This window comes from Prinia subflava (genome assembly GCF_021018805.1).
Source record: "Prinia subflava isolate CZ2003 ecotype Zambia chromosome W unlocalized genomic scaffold, Cam_Psub_1.2 scaffold_2cwr_NEW, whole genome shotgun sequence".
Taxonomy (NCBI): Eukaryota; Metazoa; Chordata; class Aves; order Passeriformes; family Cisticolidae; genus Prinia; species Prinia subflava.
The window spans coordinates 4,106,234-4,124,668 of NW_026960607.1; the positions used below are offsets into that span (position 1 = coordinate 4,106,234).

The window sequence follows — 18,435 nt, forward strand, 5'->3', positions numbered from 1 at the left end:
TTAGAGATAAGGGGTTACATATGCACACTGATTAGAAAGTTTCAGCTATCCAGTTTTTTTGATTGCTGTACTTTCATTAATTAGAAACTATATGTTGTAAGAAAAAAATCGTAATACTAGATTTCAACCACAACACTTCTGATCTTTGGTTGTCTTCTTTATATATTTTGTAAAAAATGTTGACATTTTAAGTCTAGTGCAATGACTTAAAAATCTGGGTATGCTTTATTTTCAGGTTTAGTTATGCTAATGAAAGGGCTACCACATTTTCCTTTATAGGTAGGTAGGTCATTTCTGCTGATCTAAAAGGAATGTGAAGCATGTATTTTTAAGAACAAAACTCAGACTAAAAGGTCAATGTATTCTTGACCTCCAGTGCTGAAAAGAACAGCCTGTTTTCGTTTGAAGTCCTCATTCATTGTAGTGCCATGTTCAAATATCCCATTCATTTAAATTACAGGAATAGATGCTACGCCACTGACCAAACAAAGGTTTCTTTTCAATGGTCTATTTTTATGATCTATTTATAATACTGTAGTGGTTATTTTAGGAAAACTACTATTAAGCAAATAGCTCTGTAGTACTGAATTTTCAAGCATGTTTTAACTGTCTGGTTTGGCAGCCCAGTTTAAGAAAACAAATTATATGCTTTGCAGTAACAGCTCATTAGACAGGAGGATGGGCTTGACCTTAAGGTCTGGCTTGAGAGATTTATGTTTTGCATGACCCTTGGCTAATCTCTTATCTCTGTGAGCTTCAGTTCTCAATCTACAGAATGAGGGATAACACTCTCTTTGCTTTCTTATATTGTAAACTCTTACTATGCTTACCATTCATGAAGCCAGTAGGACTACTAGTGTGGTGTTGACTTTGGTACTATTACAGTAATTCATTGTATGTTATTAAGATAATTCCATAAAGATGTAATGTTAGATGTTAAAACACATATGTATATATTAATATATAAAAGTATAAACAAAAAATGGACTTTCACAATTCCATGCTGGAGTCTGTTACTATTTCATCCTAAACATTGCCCTATACACAACCTGAACTGAGTAGTTAACAGCACTTTCAATTTCACTCAGTCTGAACATTATATAGCATCAAGAGTGCCCTTGGACAGATCCTTCCTTCTTATTGCCCCTGGAAATCTAGCTCAGTTAGCTGATGTTTGATTTGATCTTTAACTTTTATTACTTATTATGAGAGCCAAATAATTTGCAGGGAATGTTTCAACTAGGTAAGTTCATGCACATCCCCCATCACCACCCTTCCGCCCCCCCCCCACTTCTCAGGGTATGAGACGGGCCTTTAGTCCAGGTCCAGTAGAATGTGACAGACAGAACTGCTGAAGATGGGACTGTGGTGGCTGTCACGTCAGCTGTTGTTGATCTGGACTTTTGACAAACTTCTCTTATCAGTTTAACCGTTGCTCCTTTAAAACACTGAAAATTCCAGTATGAAGTTGCTGGGAGAAAAAAGAAGAAAAGGACAGAAATATTAATGAGAGATTTAGTATTCTAAATAAGTGTCATACAAAACAGAACAGTCTCATACAAAACCAGAAAAAATGGATGAAATTTGGAATGATATTTCTTAATTTGGAATTTTCAGCTACAAAGTTGGAGAAAAAAAAGACAAAAGCAAGAAGGCTGCTGATATAAAAATTTCTGTGGTTTTTTTTTTTTTTTGTCCCATGTTGTGTGTATGGAAGTGATGAAAAATCAAATTAAATCTTCTCATTTCAAGTGCGGCAAGAGCCTGCTATGCTCATTTTAAGTTTCCAACCACTTGAAATTCAGACTTAAGGGTGCATCCTGTTTGCATCTGCAAGTGGCTTTATCCATATGTACAACTCCCCTGAGATCAATAAGATTACTCATGTGAGTCAAGTAACCCAGGCATGTAAATATTTGCTAAATTTGGACTAAAACTAGAAGGGAATGTTAACGTAGGTGGTAAATCCTTCTTAAGATAAAGGATAGCACCCACAATGAGTGAAGTTAAGAGAGTTAGTTCAGGTGCCTGTCTCCCCTTACACCCTAGTAGAGGTTTACTGAGTTCTAAATAGTTTTATAAAGCAGAAGGATTTTTAGCTTAATGCCTACAAAATATATTGAGAATTAGTAAGTACACTGTTTTGTTTGGTCATTGACTTTTGTTACAAGAAATCAGCTCCCCGAAGAAAAGGAGATAACCCTGAAAATACCCTTTATCTTGATATTCTGTGGGGAAAGGAATTCCAGTATAAGTGCACATGTATAATGCAGCTACTGCAGTCTCAAGCAAAATGCATTCATTATATGAGGCTTCAGAGACATTTAAGAAAATGTAGATGCTTTCTACACAATTTCCAGACATAGACACTGAATGGAAGGGAGTTAAATGTACTCATCTTAGGAACTGAAGAAAATCATTCAGAATTGAATCACTAAGACATTGGGCCTAAATTCCTCTGTCCCTCTGTCCATTCAGTCTCTGCCTGCTGAGTGAATTGATCCAGTTGCTTATCTTTTGAGGTTTGTGCTTAAACTGATGATGGAATGTCATATAATCTGTCTCTTGTTTAAATGTAGCAGTGAGGAGACATGGCATTGGGTAGTAAAGCATCCTTCTGGCATGTCCTTCTTTCTACTTGCATCTCAATTCTGCCACTCAGTATGCAGCCCATCTGAGATTCACTTTAAGATATGGCAATCTTTTAACCTTGAAAATTTGCCAGTTTACCATCCCATATATGCACATTACATGGGTTTATAGGCCAGTATTATAGAGTGGAGTGGTATCCTTTTGCATGGCTGTTTTGGGAGTGGTGTAGGTTCTTGTTTTATGCATTGACAAGATTCTTGGTTCAAGGTTGTTAAAAAAGTTTTACTTTAGTCTCCTTTTTCACTGTTAACCACTTTGAAAAGGACAGGACATATGCCTTTATTAATATTCAGCTCTTTATTAAAGTGATCAGCTCATTATTAAAGTCATCAGCAGGATTGCAGAGTCCGATCGGAGTTTTCCACGCTGCTGCAGCCATCCGAAGGAGCAGGTGCTGTCCCAGTTCATCATTCCACTGCAAACAGTAGATGCTGAGTCCTTGTTCCCATAGGAACAGCTAGGAGTTCTCTCTGGTCAACCAGCAGAAGGCAGACCAGTGGTGGGGTCTGCCACTGGAGTGCAGATCAGCTCTTTACCCTCAGGGAAAACCTTCGAGAGTTCCCCGTTCTCTATGTCACTTAAGCTGGCTGGTTCCCATTCCATTCAGGCTCCTCATAGGTCATGGTGAATCTTCAAACCAGGCCAGGGGGTGCATCTACTTCTTGCTCGGCCAGGGCACTATCTAATTCTCCTCTGACGAATCTAGCTTCTCGTCTTGGGGTGCAGTTTCCCTAAAAAACCCTCCCAGGATCCACCGGGGCAGTTTTATTTGCATATACAAATGCATATGCATTTGTCCTGGTCACAGCAGAGGTATTCTTGCTGCAGGAGGTAGTTACCAAGAACAATGATAGGGCTATCTAGTCATGGGCAGCTTCTTTTCACATTTTAATGAGGTAGGAAAGTGTTGCCAGGCAACTTTTCTTCAGGGCAGCTTCCCTCCCTACTCAAACTTGCTGGGGTGTGGGGGTTACCTCTAGCTGGGAGGGGGGTCAGCCTCTTTCGAGGGACAGCAGCCCCATCCCAGCTATGGAGCTCTCTGCAAAACAGAAAAACCCCCATTTTTCTCAAAGGCTGGGTGACGGCACAAATTGGGAGGAGGGCGGTGGCATTCTCAGAGCTCTTTTAATATGCTAATGAGTGCTCTGTGTTTTCCTCTGGGGGGGATGGAGCTGTCTCGCTATGGGGCTAGGACATGGATAGCTTAGTTTTTTTTGACCGGGAAACTTGTTCATAACAACTTAGTAAATCGAAACATCTTGGCTCCACAGAGTGCAGATTCTGCCACCATTTATTTAGGATGCTTTCATGCCTGGGGCTACAACATTATTTTAATATATAATGAGTTTCAAAGATACAAAACTACTGACTGCATGTTTTATTCATTCTTAAATTGTAAAAAGAGCACCTGGTTTTCTTTTGATGCCTACCGTATTAGCATATGCTACCTGTGTGCTTCTGCAGCCACTTAGTATTTGAATGTATCTGCCCTCATCAGCTATAAAGCATTAATGTTTTGCACTTGTATAGCCTTTCATCCAAGGAGCTGAAAGTCTTTTGCTGACAATGATTAAGAATTGCAATCCCCTTTGAAGTGGGTGAGTGCTGCTTCATGTTACTGACGGGCAGGGTGAGGTGACTTTGCCCTGCATCCAGCACGGGGGAAGTGTCAGCGCTTGCAGCCCCGGAGCATCCTCTGCAGGTGCCGCTTTGTCCAGCCTCTGCGCTAGTGACACTCTTTGCCCCACGGCTTTGCCAACACCTGGGAGGGCAGCGTTCAGCCCGGTTAGCGGGCTCAGTTATTTCTCCCCGCCTCAAAAGACATTTGGTGGGGGGGGGGGGATAGTGGTGTGTGTGGCCTGGAAAGGGGAGAAGGCAGCAGAGGGCGGGACCCGTGCCCCAGGACTCCAAAACCCCGTGTTCCGAACCAAACGAGGGGAGCCCGGGTGCAACCCTACCTCTCGCACTGCTCCAAATGCAGGTGTGAATTCCCAGAGGTGCTCACTGGGCCCGGCCCACCCGCGCGGGTTTACCTGGCCACGCTCCGCCGGGGCTCAGGGGAAGGGCACCCTGGAGTGGAGCGGCATGCAGCACCGGTGGGAGCAGCCGTGCCAGTGGAGCTTCCTGCACAGGGCCAGGTTGGCTGCGGAGAGAGGGAGGGAGGGAAGCGGGGCGTGAGGGAAGCTGCCGGTAGTGCCTCTCCCCGGGACAGGCCAGCCCCGGCACTCTCTGGAGCTACCGCTGCCCGTGGCCACGCCCTCCCGTGCCACCGCTGCTTCCCGGTAGCAAGTCTGCAGTACTTGCCCACCTTGGGTCCCTGTTTATCCCTGTCTGTCCCCGTAGTCTTTCCCCCCGCCTCCCCTAAGACGCCAGACTCCTGGGATAGGCGAAGCATCCCCTCCCGCTGCCGCTAGAAGCAGGGATGAAGCGCACAGATGAATGCGCCAGGTCCAAACCCATCCCAGAGGTCACAAACCGCGTGTGGGACGAACAGGCCGGGGGTGCCCATGGCAGGCACGAACCCTCGGCTCCTGCCTCGGCACAAGCATCACGCTGAGGCATCACCTACCTGGCCGCTGTCCGTAGGCTGGGAGGAGGCTCGCCAGGAGCACAGCCATGATCCAAAGCAGCAGCTGGAGCCTCATGTCTGCAGTGGAGGCGGAGGCGCACTCTGGGGTGCCGTGTGTGTGTGTGTGTGTGTGTGTGTGTGTGCCGGCGAGGAAAGGCACGCAGAGCCCCGTGGGGCCGTGAGGGGCTGGCAGCACCTGCAGCCCCGGCCCCTCACACGCCACTGACAGGCCAAGCAGCCAGGGCTGGCTGCTCCATGGCGGGCCAGTGACCGGACAGGGCCAAGGCTCCCGGGCTGCCTGCCCTGCTGTCCGGGCCGCCTTCTCTTCCCTTTTCCCTTTCACTCTGTCTCTTCTTCTGTCACTCCCCCTTATTTTCCATAAGCAAACAGCTCAGGAATGAAAAACCCGTGTAAACAGCAGCTCCTGTCAATGTGTAGGGGCAAGGAGCCTCTCGAACAATGCAGCTTTAAATTCACTCCACTTTAAATTCAACCCAGCCAGGAAAAAAACATATGTAAAACAAGCCCCGAAGTTCCCTCCCCCATTTGCAACTGCTTAAAGTTTGCATTGCCCATATTGGTCCCACATGCAGACACCAATGGCAGGGGCAGGAAATGCCCCCCCGACCTTTGTTCTCCCCCTGAAGGCGAAGGCAGCGGAGTCCCCCAAGCATGGCCCTTGTCCCAGCTCAAATGCTTTCTCTCTTCTCTAAACTAGCTGCCAAACTGTGGCTATTCAAAGTGAAACTGGAAGTAAAGGCTAATGGGCGTCTTTTGTACCATCAAGATTTTTGGAGGACCAGAATATTCAGGAATTAATTTGTGAGCTTTTGTACTGTGTAGGGTAAAATAGATATATCTGTTCCAGCGGTGCCACTTTGAGGGCAGCAGTTTTGGATGGGACATCCATTTGCATAACCCACCTGAACATTGCATCATATTTATCCTTGATTATGATGAGAGCTCGCTTTAACAAACTGAAAAGAACAGGGTATATGCCTTTATTAATATTCAGCTCTTTATTAAAGTGATCAGCTCATTACTAAAGTCATCAGCAGGATTGCAGAGTCCGATCGGAGTTTTCCACGCTGTTGCAGCTATCCGAAGGAGCAGGTGCTGTTGCAGTTTTTCACTCAGCTGCCCACAGTAGGTGCCGAGTCCTTGTCTCCACAGAAACAGCTAGAAGCTCTCTCTGGTCAACCATCAGAGGGCAGAGCGGTGAGGGGTCTGTCTCTGGAGTCCAGCAGAGCAGCCGTCAGCTCTTTTACCCTTAGGGAAAAACTTCGAGAGTTTTCCGTTGTCTGTCTCAGTCACTTCAGCTAGCCGGTTCCCATTCCATTCAGACTCCTCATAGGTCATGGTGAATCTTCAAACCAGGCCAGGGGGTGCATCCACTTCTTGCTCGGCTAGGGCACTATCTAATTTTCTTTTGATGCATCTAGCTTCTCGTCTTGGGGTGCAGTTTCTCTAAAAAACTCTCCCAGGATTCACAGGGTCGGTTTTATTTGCATATACAAATGAATATGCATTTGTCCTGGTCACAGCAGAGGTATTCCTGCTGCAGGAGGTAGTTACCAAGAACAATGACAGGGCTGTCTAGGCATGAGCTGCTCCTTTTCACATTTTAATGAGGTAGGAGAATGCTGCCGGGCGACTTTCCTTCAGGGCAGCTTCCCTCCCTACTCAAACTTGCTGGGGTGTGGGGGTTACCTCTAGCCGGGGGGGGGGTGTGTCAGCCACTTTTGAGGGACAGCAGCCTCACCCCAGCTATGGAGTTCTCTGCAAAACAGAAAAACCTCCATTTTTCTCAAAGGCTGGGTGACGGCACAAATTGGGAGGAGGGGGGGTTGCATTGTGAGAGCTCAGAGCTCTTTTAATATGCTAATGGGTCCTCTGTGTTTTCCTCTGGGGGGATGGTGCAACTGTCTCGCTATGGGGCTAGGACAGGGATAGCCCAGCCCCTTCCAGAACCGGGAAATTTGTTCATAACAAAACCACGCTAAAAACAGCTGGTGCAAATACCCAAACCTTAAGAGAAAAAAGGCGAAATCTGTGAAATATGGGAGCATCAGTGATGGCTTTGAAATCCAGTGAATTACTGAAATCAGTTGAAATTCGACTGGGTCTTTTCTTTTTTTCCAATCTGCTGATTTCTTGTGATGGAATAGCACCTAGTTATTTGGAAAAAAAACCCACCAAAACAAAAAACAGACAAAAAAAACACTAACAAAATTTGCTCCTTTTTGGGAAAAAAATTTCTTCTAAAACATGTGGGAAAGAGTACATTTCTATATAAGTTAAGTACGACTATTATTACTAGGTTACTATTATTGAAAGTTGGATAAAGTTATTATTTGCCTATTTCATAAAAGAGTGAAATATATAGTTGTTGTTTATTTGTTTGTTTGTTTTTTGTTTGTTTTTGTAATAAATTACATGGGATAATTCATGTTATAAGGTTACATGTATATAAAAAAAAATGTAATAAGCAAGCCCGGGTTTGTAGCGATGAAACTGGTAAGTCCGGGCTTGTAGTAATTGCCTTTCAGGATGAACAACGGCTGTGGCCAGGCAGAGCTGGAGAGCGAAAAGCACCACCATTAACAACAAGAAAGGAAAGTAGACCAACTCTTTCTGAGCAAGGAGACTGTAAAATGCCCAGCCATCAAGAAAGATATTGATCTCAGCAGCAATATAGAAGACACACCTCTATTCATCATTTTAACTCCCTACTCACTCTGAAAGTCTATTCAGCAGAGAGGACAGCTGAACGAAAACTTAGTTATTATTCATCTTTCCCCGGAAAGCCTATTCAGAAGACAGGGTGGCTGAATAGAACAAAGAACTCTGGAGGCAGTGGGGGGAAAAATAAACTGTATTTAAGGGGACCCCGGAACGGGCTGAATTTGTGAACAGGGGAGAGTCACAGTGCGATAGAGGCTGTGGCTATGGTTCACCCAGTGCCAATCCCGGGTTATTGACACTTCACTTTTGACTGCTGGTTTGCCAAAAATTTTGGTTCTGTAATTCTTTAATTAACAAAAAATATTTTATTAATTAAAATTGACTGAGCATTTATAACATTTTGGTTTTGTTTTAATTCAGTTGTTGCCTCTGTATTGTTTTCCCTTATTGTGGGCTTTCCCATTTTGTTTAAAAGCCTGTTTAACTCAATAGTGCACGCTTGTCCCTCCTTGCAGAGTTGTACATCATTACTTGTGATTTATTAAAATATGAATATTGATCTAATATCAATATTCAACTGTGACGGACAAAAGACTAACAGTTAAAGTTAGAAAGTGTATGTTTATTGCGACGCCGGGCAGCGCGTGGGATAGCTCCCTAGTGCACACTGCAAAGATCACAGGTAATTACAAAGCCTTTTATTTACAAAAATGTTGAATACGCGAAATACAAATGCATATTCATACCCCTGTCACTTCCTCTTCTCCACTTCATATGCTAATTGACAAAAAGGCTATTAAGCATGCGTAGTTTGTTCCCTGAAATGGGTCGGTGGTCATTTTGTGAGGAGTGGTCACCAAAAGGAGGAAGTAAAACGAGTCTTCCTCATTCTAAACTTTCAACCTTTTCAATGCAGATGTGACTGATGGATGGTAGAACTCCCTGTTTCCTGTTTTCCAGGACTATTTCAGTGGGTTTCTGGAAACAGGAGGTCTTGTGTTGTATTGATTAGTTTCTCTGTTTGACATGCAATGAGTCATTAAATCCGGGGTAGCTTATCTTAAATCCGGTTTCTTTTAACCATCCTCTAACTTTTAACTGATTTCAGCAAAGCTTATCTATTCATTTCAGCTAAATCAGCAACATCTATTGTTAACTGTAACCTTAGCTTTTCTCAAAGCTTCGAAATTAGTGTCTTACTTGGTTACTTAATTTGTCTAGATAGATTGTGCCTGTATTAATTAAAAGACAAATTGCAGCTTGAATACATGGAGGAAGTAGTTACTAAATGTTGTTTTAAAATGATACCAAGACTGCTGGAGAAGGTGTCTCAGACAAAACAGTAACAAAGGAAATCATCTGCTGGTTGATCAGATTTGTCTGTCCTAACCAGGAGACATGTCCCAATGTTCTTCTTTACAGCTTGGTGGGCATTAAGTCTTCTCTTTGTTATTTCTGGCCTTTAAAGTGACTTTTTTTTTTTAATATTGTTGCTACTAGCTCAGCTGAAACCAGGGTCCTGTGGTGGCAGTGACAGAATTTTCTTAAGGGAGTATAAATTCAAATACAAATGTGGTGGAGTAGGAGAGGAGTGCTGTGGCCAGATCACTCAACGAGTTTGTAACAGCCAGGGTTACATCCTCAATATCCTAAATGTCATTCTGACTCCACTAGGACAAATTTAGGGATGTGTTCTCTTGCTCACCATGAATGAGAACACACTGGGCACCTCATTCCTACAGCCCTGCAAATGATCATCATTTTCATTCTGCAGGTGAGGTTCAGGCTTATAACCTTAAGGTGGAAAGTAGTATAGACTTCAAAGTGATAGGGACTCTGCAAAAAGCTAAAAGGCAGAAAGAATGCATAGACTATCACCAGTCCCTTGGGCTATCTAGGCCTCTTCTGCACCTGAATGTTGTGAAGTTTACAGACGTGAGGTGACATTACATTTAAGAGACTTGAGTAAGATGCAATAATTAAGTGCCATATTTATTGAGGGTTTTTTTTTTCCATTTTCGTATACTATAAGCTGTTAATTCCACTGTTAACTCTGTGCCAAAGTTTACAAATATTTAGTTGACTAATGAAATCCAAGCCACTATAACATGAGCATGACAGAGTTATTATAATTTTCATGTAAGATACAGTAATAATTCTATGCTTCCTTGCTGAAGAAATTTCTAAAATGTAATACAGACCCACTCAAGAGTTTGTAGTTCTTTTGCAAGCAGCTTTCCTTCAGGTACTTACTTTCACGTGCATAGTGCTGCTTGAAATCAGGCAAATAACAACTCCGTAGAATGTAGTGATGTAATAGTTCTGCCTTTTTCACAGTCTTTGCTGGTGGGTTTATGCTGTCTTAAGAGGAAAGGGAATGTAAAGTGAGAAGGAAAGCTGGAAGTCTGGAGATAATGCTTTATGAGCTAGAAGAATTGGTCCGTTGAATCAAAAGCCTTCCTTGTCTTATAATCTGAAAGGAACATAATAAAGGAATGATGATTTCAGAACTTATTACCTATATCATTGCTACTTCTCCAACAGATATTCTCTTCCCTATTTCCTCCTTGATAGGATCAAATAGTCAGATTATCAGTTTACATCCAGAAAGTGAGGAAAATAGCATATTGCAGAAATAAAAAAAAATTGGAAGTGTTGTTGTTGCTTAAATTTATGGGGGGTCCCCGGGGAGTGCCCCCCGGAGACCCCCGGGGTCCTAGGGGGTCGTGGGGTTCCCGTGCTGGCAGGCAAAGAGACTTCAGATGCCGGTGGGGTGCTGATGAGATGAGGGTTTATTCACTGAGGGAGAGGGGAAGGGAAGGGGAGAGGGGGAAGGGGGGAGAGGAGAGGGGAGCGTCCGGACGCCTCCAGGGGGAGAGGGGCAAAGAGAGCGAGACCCCTTGCGTTAGTATTCTTATCACAGAGGTTCAAAGGGGCTCAGTAACATTCTCCAGCCAATGAGGTTACAGATAACTTGATACTGCAGGGAGGGTACAGACTTGGGATAAACCATACATTTTCCAGGGGTGAGCTAGAACAAACCATTTCCATAAAATGCAGTCCCACAAAGTGTTAAATAGGAACTGCCTTTCCTGAATATCAAATGTTAACTGTAAATAACACGACATTATCTTTTGCTTAACACATTTCGGTAAATACTGTATCACTCCACTGATTATGGATTGTTCTGGGTGACATTTTCAGTAGAGAGACTGCTACAGTCTTATTTGGGGAAAAAAATTTGAAAACATGCTGCCATTTCTAATAATAAAATTGGAAGAATGAAGGGAAAAAGGCTGAGGGAATATCAAATAATTTTGTCACATATAGAAGAATAAAAATTATCTTGATAAATGAAAGAGCAAGTCACTGGAAGAACAAAATAATGTGAAGAAGCAGTAAAATGCAGAGTATTAAGAAATAGAACAAGCAGAGTTGGATGATTACAACAGGAGAGAAAGACAATTGGGCACCTCCTAGTATGGAGTAAGAGATTAATTAGCATTCCCTATTGCTCTGTGTCTTAGTTTGGAAAGACAGGTCTCGGTCAGGGAAAACTGAAGTTTCTCTTGGAATGGAGAATGTAAAAACCCCCCTCCCTCCAAATTATAACAATTTTGCAATTAGGAGCTTTCAGGCAAAAATATGGGAATAGGAATAACAGTTGTTTACTAGGAATATTAAAAAAAAAAGAAAAAATACAAATGCAGTAGTACGAAAAACAAACAAGCAAATAAACAAAAGTCCTAGAAAACCCTGACAGAGTCAGAGATACGACCTGACACCCTGTTGTCAAGGTGTTGGAAGTCCAAATAAGTCTTCCTGGAGTAACAGATGTTGTTCTGTGAAGTAGAGATGATTCTGCAGAACAAAGGGTCCAGTGCTGGTAAGATGGGCCCAGTCTTCCTCCAAGAATTCAGTAGAAAACTGACTGCATTAGTGTTTGGGATTGCAGGTTTTATGCTGGTGTGTGGGATTGCATTTTATTGAAATGGTTTGCTCTGGCTCACCCCTGGAAAGTGTATGGTTTATCCCAAGTCTGTAACCTCCCCGCAGTATCGTGTATCTGTAACTCTATTGGCTGAAGAATCTTACCGTGCCCACTTTGAACCTCTCTGTTAAGGGTGCAAAAGGAGAGGGCTTGCCCTCTTTTCCCTGGAGGCCTCTGGAGGCTGCACTGCTCTCCCCTTCCCTCTCTCCCCTTCCCTTTCCCCTCTCCCTCAGTGACCATGCTGCCTTCCCGGGGTAAGACTCCAAATAAACCCTCATCTCATCAGCACCTCACCAGCCGTCTAGAGTCTCCTTGCCTACCAGCATGCAAACACCCACGACCCTAGGACCCGGGGGGCTCCCGGGGAACCTTCCCTGGGGACCCCCCCTAAATCTAAATTACAACACTGGTGGAAAGGCTTTGGCTCCTCCCACTGGGTGGAGCATCTCACAATGGACTGATGTTGTCAGTCATGTGAGAGGCCTTAAATGACCCATTCACAGGTGATGTCTATCAGAGGATAATGGGTGGAAGAGGATAGAAGAACAATATCTCCCAACAGGTTTCAACAGATGAAAATAGAATACACATTTTTGGTTACATTTTTCAACCCAAGACACTCTGCTAGTCAGAAACTGAATGCTACCTTTGTTTGGAAGGCCAGCATATAATTATAAACTCTAGTTTATAAGGTTTATCATTAATATTTGAAAACAGCTTTCAAATGCTATCAGTATAAAATGTTAAGTAAAACTTCTAAAGTACAGGAATTAATTGTTATGTATGGGAATACTGGTTTCAATCCTGGTTGTTGCCTTCTGCTAGAAGGCGGGCGACCTGGTTTCAAAGGACAGCACGGCGGCTCGGCCTTACCCGAGCCACTCGGGCCATAGACAAGCACTGACACCAATTTGGTGGAAGAGTCAAAATGGCATTTATTACTTTACATCTTGGAGTTAAATACTCAAAGGGGTTTCATTACGTCATAAGGGGATGGTGGGTCTAGTTAGAGTTAGTAAAGGAATGGAAAACTACTGGAGTTAGGAGGGGTCACATACCACAGAGGGGTTATTTGCTTATCTCTGTGGATGAGGAGGGGGAAGTGTCCCGCTGCCTTTCTGTTACATCCCGAAATCTTCTGCAGCACCTGTCCTTATCTACCACATCTCCCCCCTCCCCCCACGATAAATGAGGTAGTCATAATCATAGGCACTAAAATGAGGTACAAAGTAGTAACTTAATAAGGGGAAAGGGTTTAGTGAACTTGGGTGAATTTTGCAAGGCAGATTAGGAAAACCTCGCAACTGGCAGTGTTCACAGTTTGGTTTACAGCATTTGTTGGTGGGCTACGAACAGAATGTTGGCCCATTCTAAGTGGGTCTGAACAAATGAGACCAGCTTGTTCAGCAGGCATGGTCCAAAGGTAGGAGTTAAAAGCAGCATTGCCAGTGGACCTATCAGGGTGGAAATTAGGGTGGTGAGCCATGGTGATTGGTTGAACCAGGACTCGAACCAACCCTGTTGGGCTTCCCTGTCTTTCTTCCTCTGAGCCAATCTATCTCGGAGTTCTGCCATGGAGTCTCTAACGACTCCTGTGTGATCAGCATAAAAGCAGCATTCTTCTTTCAAGGCGGCACACAAGCCTCCTTGTTGCATGAACAAGAGGTCCAGCCCTCGCCTGTTCTGTAAGACAACTTCTGAGAGCGAGGAAACTGATTTCTCCAGAAAGGAGATGGATTTCTCGATCCTCTGCAAGTCCTCATCGATGGTCATTTGCAGCTGAGAAAGTCCTTGGTGTTGGGTCACGAGGGCCGAGACACCTGTGGCTGCGCCGGTTGCTCCCAGGCCGAGCAGCATTGCAATAGTTACACCTGTTATTATTTCTCTTTTGTGGAGCCGGCCGGGTTCCTCAAAAAGGTAGTACACCTCTTCGTCTGAGTGGTACAGGACCCTAGGAACAATTAGAACTTGGACACAAAAATCAGCAGAGTCATTAAATTTGGCAAGGAACACACGGACTCACCCCAGATTGCTGAAAAACCCACATCCCAGATGCAGATGGGACCACCCACTTATTGATCTTTTTGTCAGGCTTGACAACTTCTGTGCAGATGTTGCCTTTCTGTTCTGCCAAGGTTGCACTGCCAAAACATCTGCCCTAGCCTGTGACTTGACTCAGAGTGATTCCTCTGCGGGGAGTGTCCCACCTGCACTGGGGTGGATTGACAACTGCTGAGTAGCTAAAGGGAACATCAAGGGCAACACCTTCATAGAAATGGGGTTCTGCGTCGTAACACAGCCAACACGAACTTGTGAGGTTCGGGACTGATCGGTTTAGTGACAAAAAGGTGGCATTCAACAGCTAAGGAACAGATTGTAAGGAGCTGGTTTGGGCTTTTGGTAAGGAGCTACTGAGTTGAATGGAATAAGTGCGGTAGAGGTGGTTTTGGGGCTAGTTGTCGTCCCTGTCTTGGGTCTGTTTACTGTAAGAATTTGGTTAGATCCAACTGATTGAGATGCTGACAGCAAGAGCCTGATTACTATTATGTTCACTCAAACATCGTGACCAAAGGTGCGAACGAACACCGTCCACACTCTGCCCATGGCCCAACTTGCGTGTGTCGGTTGCAAAATTGTCATGTTGTAGTTTTGACAAGTGTGTCTCCTCCTGTCTTGGGGTGTGTGTGTATATTGTTTTGTCGGACGCAAATTTTGGCTCACGACAGCCACGTGGTGCATACGTGACTTGCAGGAACTTATCTGCTTGTCGCGGTTTCCATCTATCGCTTGTCATGATAGTTTCACACCCCCAGTACCCACAATACCCATAACCTGGGTACATACAATAACTCTTTCCTGGGTTGGAGGCGGGACACCAATAGGTTTGCCACAATGAGGAGTTGCCGAACTTGGGGAATTTTGATTGTGAAAGGAATATGTCTTTTAGCCTAAACACAATGGATGGGCTGCTCGGTGTGGTGGTTTCTTTGAGCACCTCGTCACCTGAAAGATGTTGCAGGACCCACCTGAATGGCTGATGGGGGTAATAGTCTGAGTTGGCTTGCCCTCTGGCGACAAGCCCCAACAGCAGAATCACACAAAAACACCGTTGTTGTCTGGGTCTCACCGGTGTGGGACTCTTGGGTGTCATCGGGCTGCTTGTTGGTTCGTCCTTTTCCTCTGGAACAGGGGTGTATGCATTACAGGGGCGCCCCACGAGCATGTCTTGGAAACAGAAATGCACAGTTTTTCATTAGTCTCATTCTGAAGGTCTGGCTTGATTGATTTCAGCGGGCACCATTTAACGGTGCCATTTCTCTTGACGGCCGCATATCCTCGGCCTGTGAGGACCAACCTCCACCCGGACTCCCACTCCCCCAATTCGTTTCTGACAATCACTGGGGGGCCTTCCTCAAGTGTCTGGGCTGTCCTGTGTTTTTGAATGGGGCTGTGCACAGCTTCTGCGCTAGCGAACTGATTCAATGCAAGCAAGGCAGTTGCTAGCAGCTGTGCCTGGTCCCCTGGGGGAATGGCACTGGCGAAACCCTCTGACTTTGCCAGCACTTCTATTTTGGTTTTGAGAGTTTGGTTTCCTCACTCCACTATGGCCTGGCCTGTGGAGTTATATGGAATGCCCTGCACTAAAGTGATGCCCCACTTTGAGGAAAATTCTTGCACTGGTTTGGAGATGAAATTGGAACCATTGTCAGTTTTAATTTGCTTGGGGATACCAAGCCATGCCATGGCTGTCAGCCAGTGCTGGATTGTGGCCTTAGAGTTAGTTTTGGGGTGCTGTGTGGCCACAATCACTCCGCTGTAAGTGTCCACTGTCACTGCCAGACATGCTCTGGGCTTCAGCAGTTGACATAAAGTGAAGTCCGACTGCCAGATTTCTGAGGCTTTGAGACCTCTTGGGTTGACCCCACTGGTCCACAGGGGTGACTTCTGGCAATGAGGGCAGGTGGCCACTACATGTTTCGCGTCCGCTGTCGAGATCCTGCATCTTTTTGCCAGCGCTTTGGCTCCGATGTGGAGCGACTCGTGCAGTTGAGGAGATTCCTGCAGTGTGCACACTCCCTTTGCCGCGGCGTCCGCTTTGTCGTTGCCGGTCTGAAAGAAGCCCTTGACTGGGTTGTGGCTGTTGACGTGAATGACAGATACGGTTCCCTGTCGTGAGGAGAGCGCTTCTTCAAGCATTGAGGCTGCTGCAGAGGTTGACACACCTGGTCCTGACATGGCCAGGCAGAGCCTTGCCATGAATATAGAGTCCATTATGATGTTGAGGTGTTCCTCTTGGAAGAGTCCGCACGCCAAGACTACAGCTGCTGCTTCCACTTGTTGCACTGACAGTGTGGGGTCGCATGTTTTGACACAATGCCATTGTTCTCCTGCCTGCCACACTGCTGCTGCAGTGGAAGTCGTGGAGGAGGCGTCTGTGAAGACCGTCGGTCCTGGCAGTGGTCGGTCCATGACCTTTGGTGGCATGTCTATGTCGACAATGGTCAGTAGCTGAGACCAAGGGGGTCTGGAGGTGTAGCATATTTCTCCTCCGAAGCCAGTGAGGGCAAGGGCCAGGTGCTCCGACATTGCGGTTGACTCCGTGCTCAGCTGCTTGCGGAAGGGAAGGTGGATTCTTGTCAGCTCGGTTCCCAGGTGTCTCAAGGCGAGTTTCCTGTCTTTCATGATGAGGTTGGTGATGCATTTGACTCCCGGGGAAATTGCACAAGCTGGTCTTCCGAGGACCACCCATTGGATCGGCTGGGATTTTTCGGAAGGTCCTTGAGCCAGTGCTCCCACTCCTCCCTTCTGGGTAAAGTGGACGTATAGATCAAGCGGCACACCTGGGTTCCACCTGGCAAGTGTGCCAGTAGACATCTGATGTTCGATGAAGTCGAGGGAGCTCGCTGCTTGCGGTGTCAGCTCCTTGGGTTCCCAGGGGTGCTTTCCTTTCAGGAGGTCATACAAGGGGTCCATGACCTCGGGAGGAATTAGGATGATGTTGTGGAGCCACTGCAGAGAACCTACAAGTCGCTGCATGTCATGGAGTGTCTTGATGTCTCGGCGGACCTTCACCTTGGGAGGGGTCACTTAGGAATTTGTGATCCCCACTCCCAGGAAAGTCACGCAGGGTCCTCTCTTGATCTTTGCACTCGCGATCTCAAAGCCGTTGGCCTGGAGAGTTTCTGTGATTGTGGACACTAAGTGATCCACTTGGCTTGCTGATGGCGCGGTGATGAGGATGTCGTCCATGTATTGAATGATGGCTGCAGCAGGGTAGGAGTGTCGGACTGGCATCAGTGCTCTGTCCACGGTGATTTGGCATACGGTCGGGCTGTCCACAAAACCTTGCGGCAGCACCTTCCATTGGAAGCAGAGGTTGGGTCGCTCGCCTTTTGGGAACACGACAGAAAAGGCGAACCGTCCCTTGTCCTCAGTATGCAGGGGTATCGAAAAGAAACAGTCTTTGATGTCCAGCACTGCGCATGGCTGGCCTTCGGGGATGGCTGAGTTCATGGGCAGCAGTGTCTGAACAGGACCCATAGGTTGGATTGTCTTGTTCACTTCCCTCAGGTCGTGGATGAGGCGATAGCCTTCTCCAGACCTTTTGGGGATTACAAACACGGGGGTGTTCCACAGGCTGGTGGAGGGTTCTATGTGACCCTTTTGCAGCTCGCAGTCAACCAGTTCCAGCAAGGCTGTCATTTGAGGCTTTGACAGGGGCCACTGCTCCACCCATATGGGGTCTGATGACTTCCAAGTCAGTATGATCGGCAGAGGTGGGCATACGGCAGTGGCCCTCAGGATAAATTTGTGATCCTGGCTCCTAACATAGCAAGGATGTCCCTTCCTATCAAGGGTGGGGTGTTTTGCAAAATGTAGGGGTAGATTGCCACTGTCTGTTCTGGTCCCTTTTCCGTGTGAAGTGTTATAGCCACCAACTGGGTGCTTTTCCATGCCCGGGATTGCCCTCCCACTCCATTCACTGGGGGGACTTCTTTAAATTGCCAATGGCGGGGCCAGTATGCCTGAGGGAAAATCAAACAATCGGACCCCGTGTCCATCCAGAACTGGAGCCCTATGACGTGGGGGTCCTGACTGCCGTAAAGGCGGCATGTCCCCCACACCACCAGGGGCTCCTTCCTGATTTTCATGGCCAGGGCCACCCAGGGATCCCGCTCTGGGGCGTCCCCTGCTGGCCCTGTGGCGCAGGCGCGGCTTGTGGCGGGTGCAGTTGTGTCGCCGGCGGGATTTCGAAACTGGCTGCCTCCTGTGGGAGCATGGGGTATGAGGGTCCCCCGCCCCACTGGGGGTTGGCATAGATGGGCCACCTTGCATTCGCGGCGGGAGGAGGCTGAGTGCAGCCCGCACGCCCCCTCCCTTTCCTGTTTCCCTGGGGCCAGGACCTGCAGTCTTTGACGAGGTGCCCTTTCTTCCCACAGCCCCAGCAGGGCCCTCTTGCACGTGCTTGGAGCGGGGGCACCGCGGGAGATGGCTGTGCTGGCTAGGGAAAGCTCACTGCGATGTGGCCTGCCTGGCC

General features: G+C 46.3%; 1 protein-coding gene across 1 annotated transcript; it reads right to left on the reverse strand.

Moving 5' to 3' along the window:
• Positions 1–1,287: 1,287 nt before the first annotated feature.
• On the reverse strand, positions 1,288–5,629 carry APELA (apelin receptor early endogenous ligand). Its single transcript, XM_063424271.1, has 3 exons — positions 5,222–5,629; positions 4,686–4,795; positions 1,288–1,471 (listed from the first exon to the last, which is right to left on the reverse strand). The coding sequence occupies exons 1-2, from the start codon at positions 5,295–5,297 to the stop codon at positions 4,707–4,709; spliced, it is 165 nt and encodes a 54-aa protein (XP_063280341.1). The 5' UTR covers positions 5,298–5,629; the 3' UTR covers positions 1,288–1,471; positions 4,686–4,706.
• Between the last annotated feature and the right edge of the window lie 12,806 nt (positions 5,630–18,435).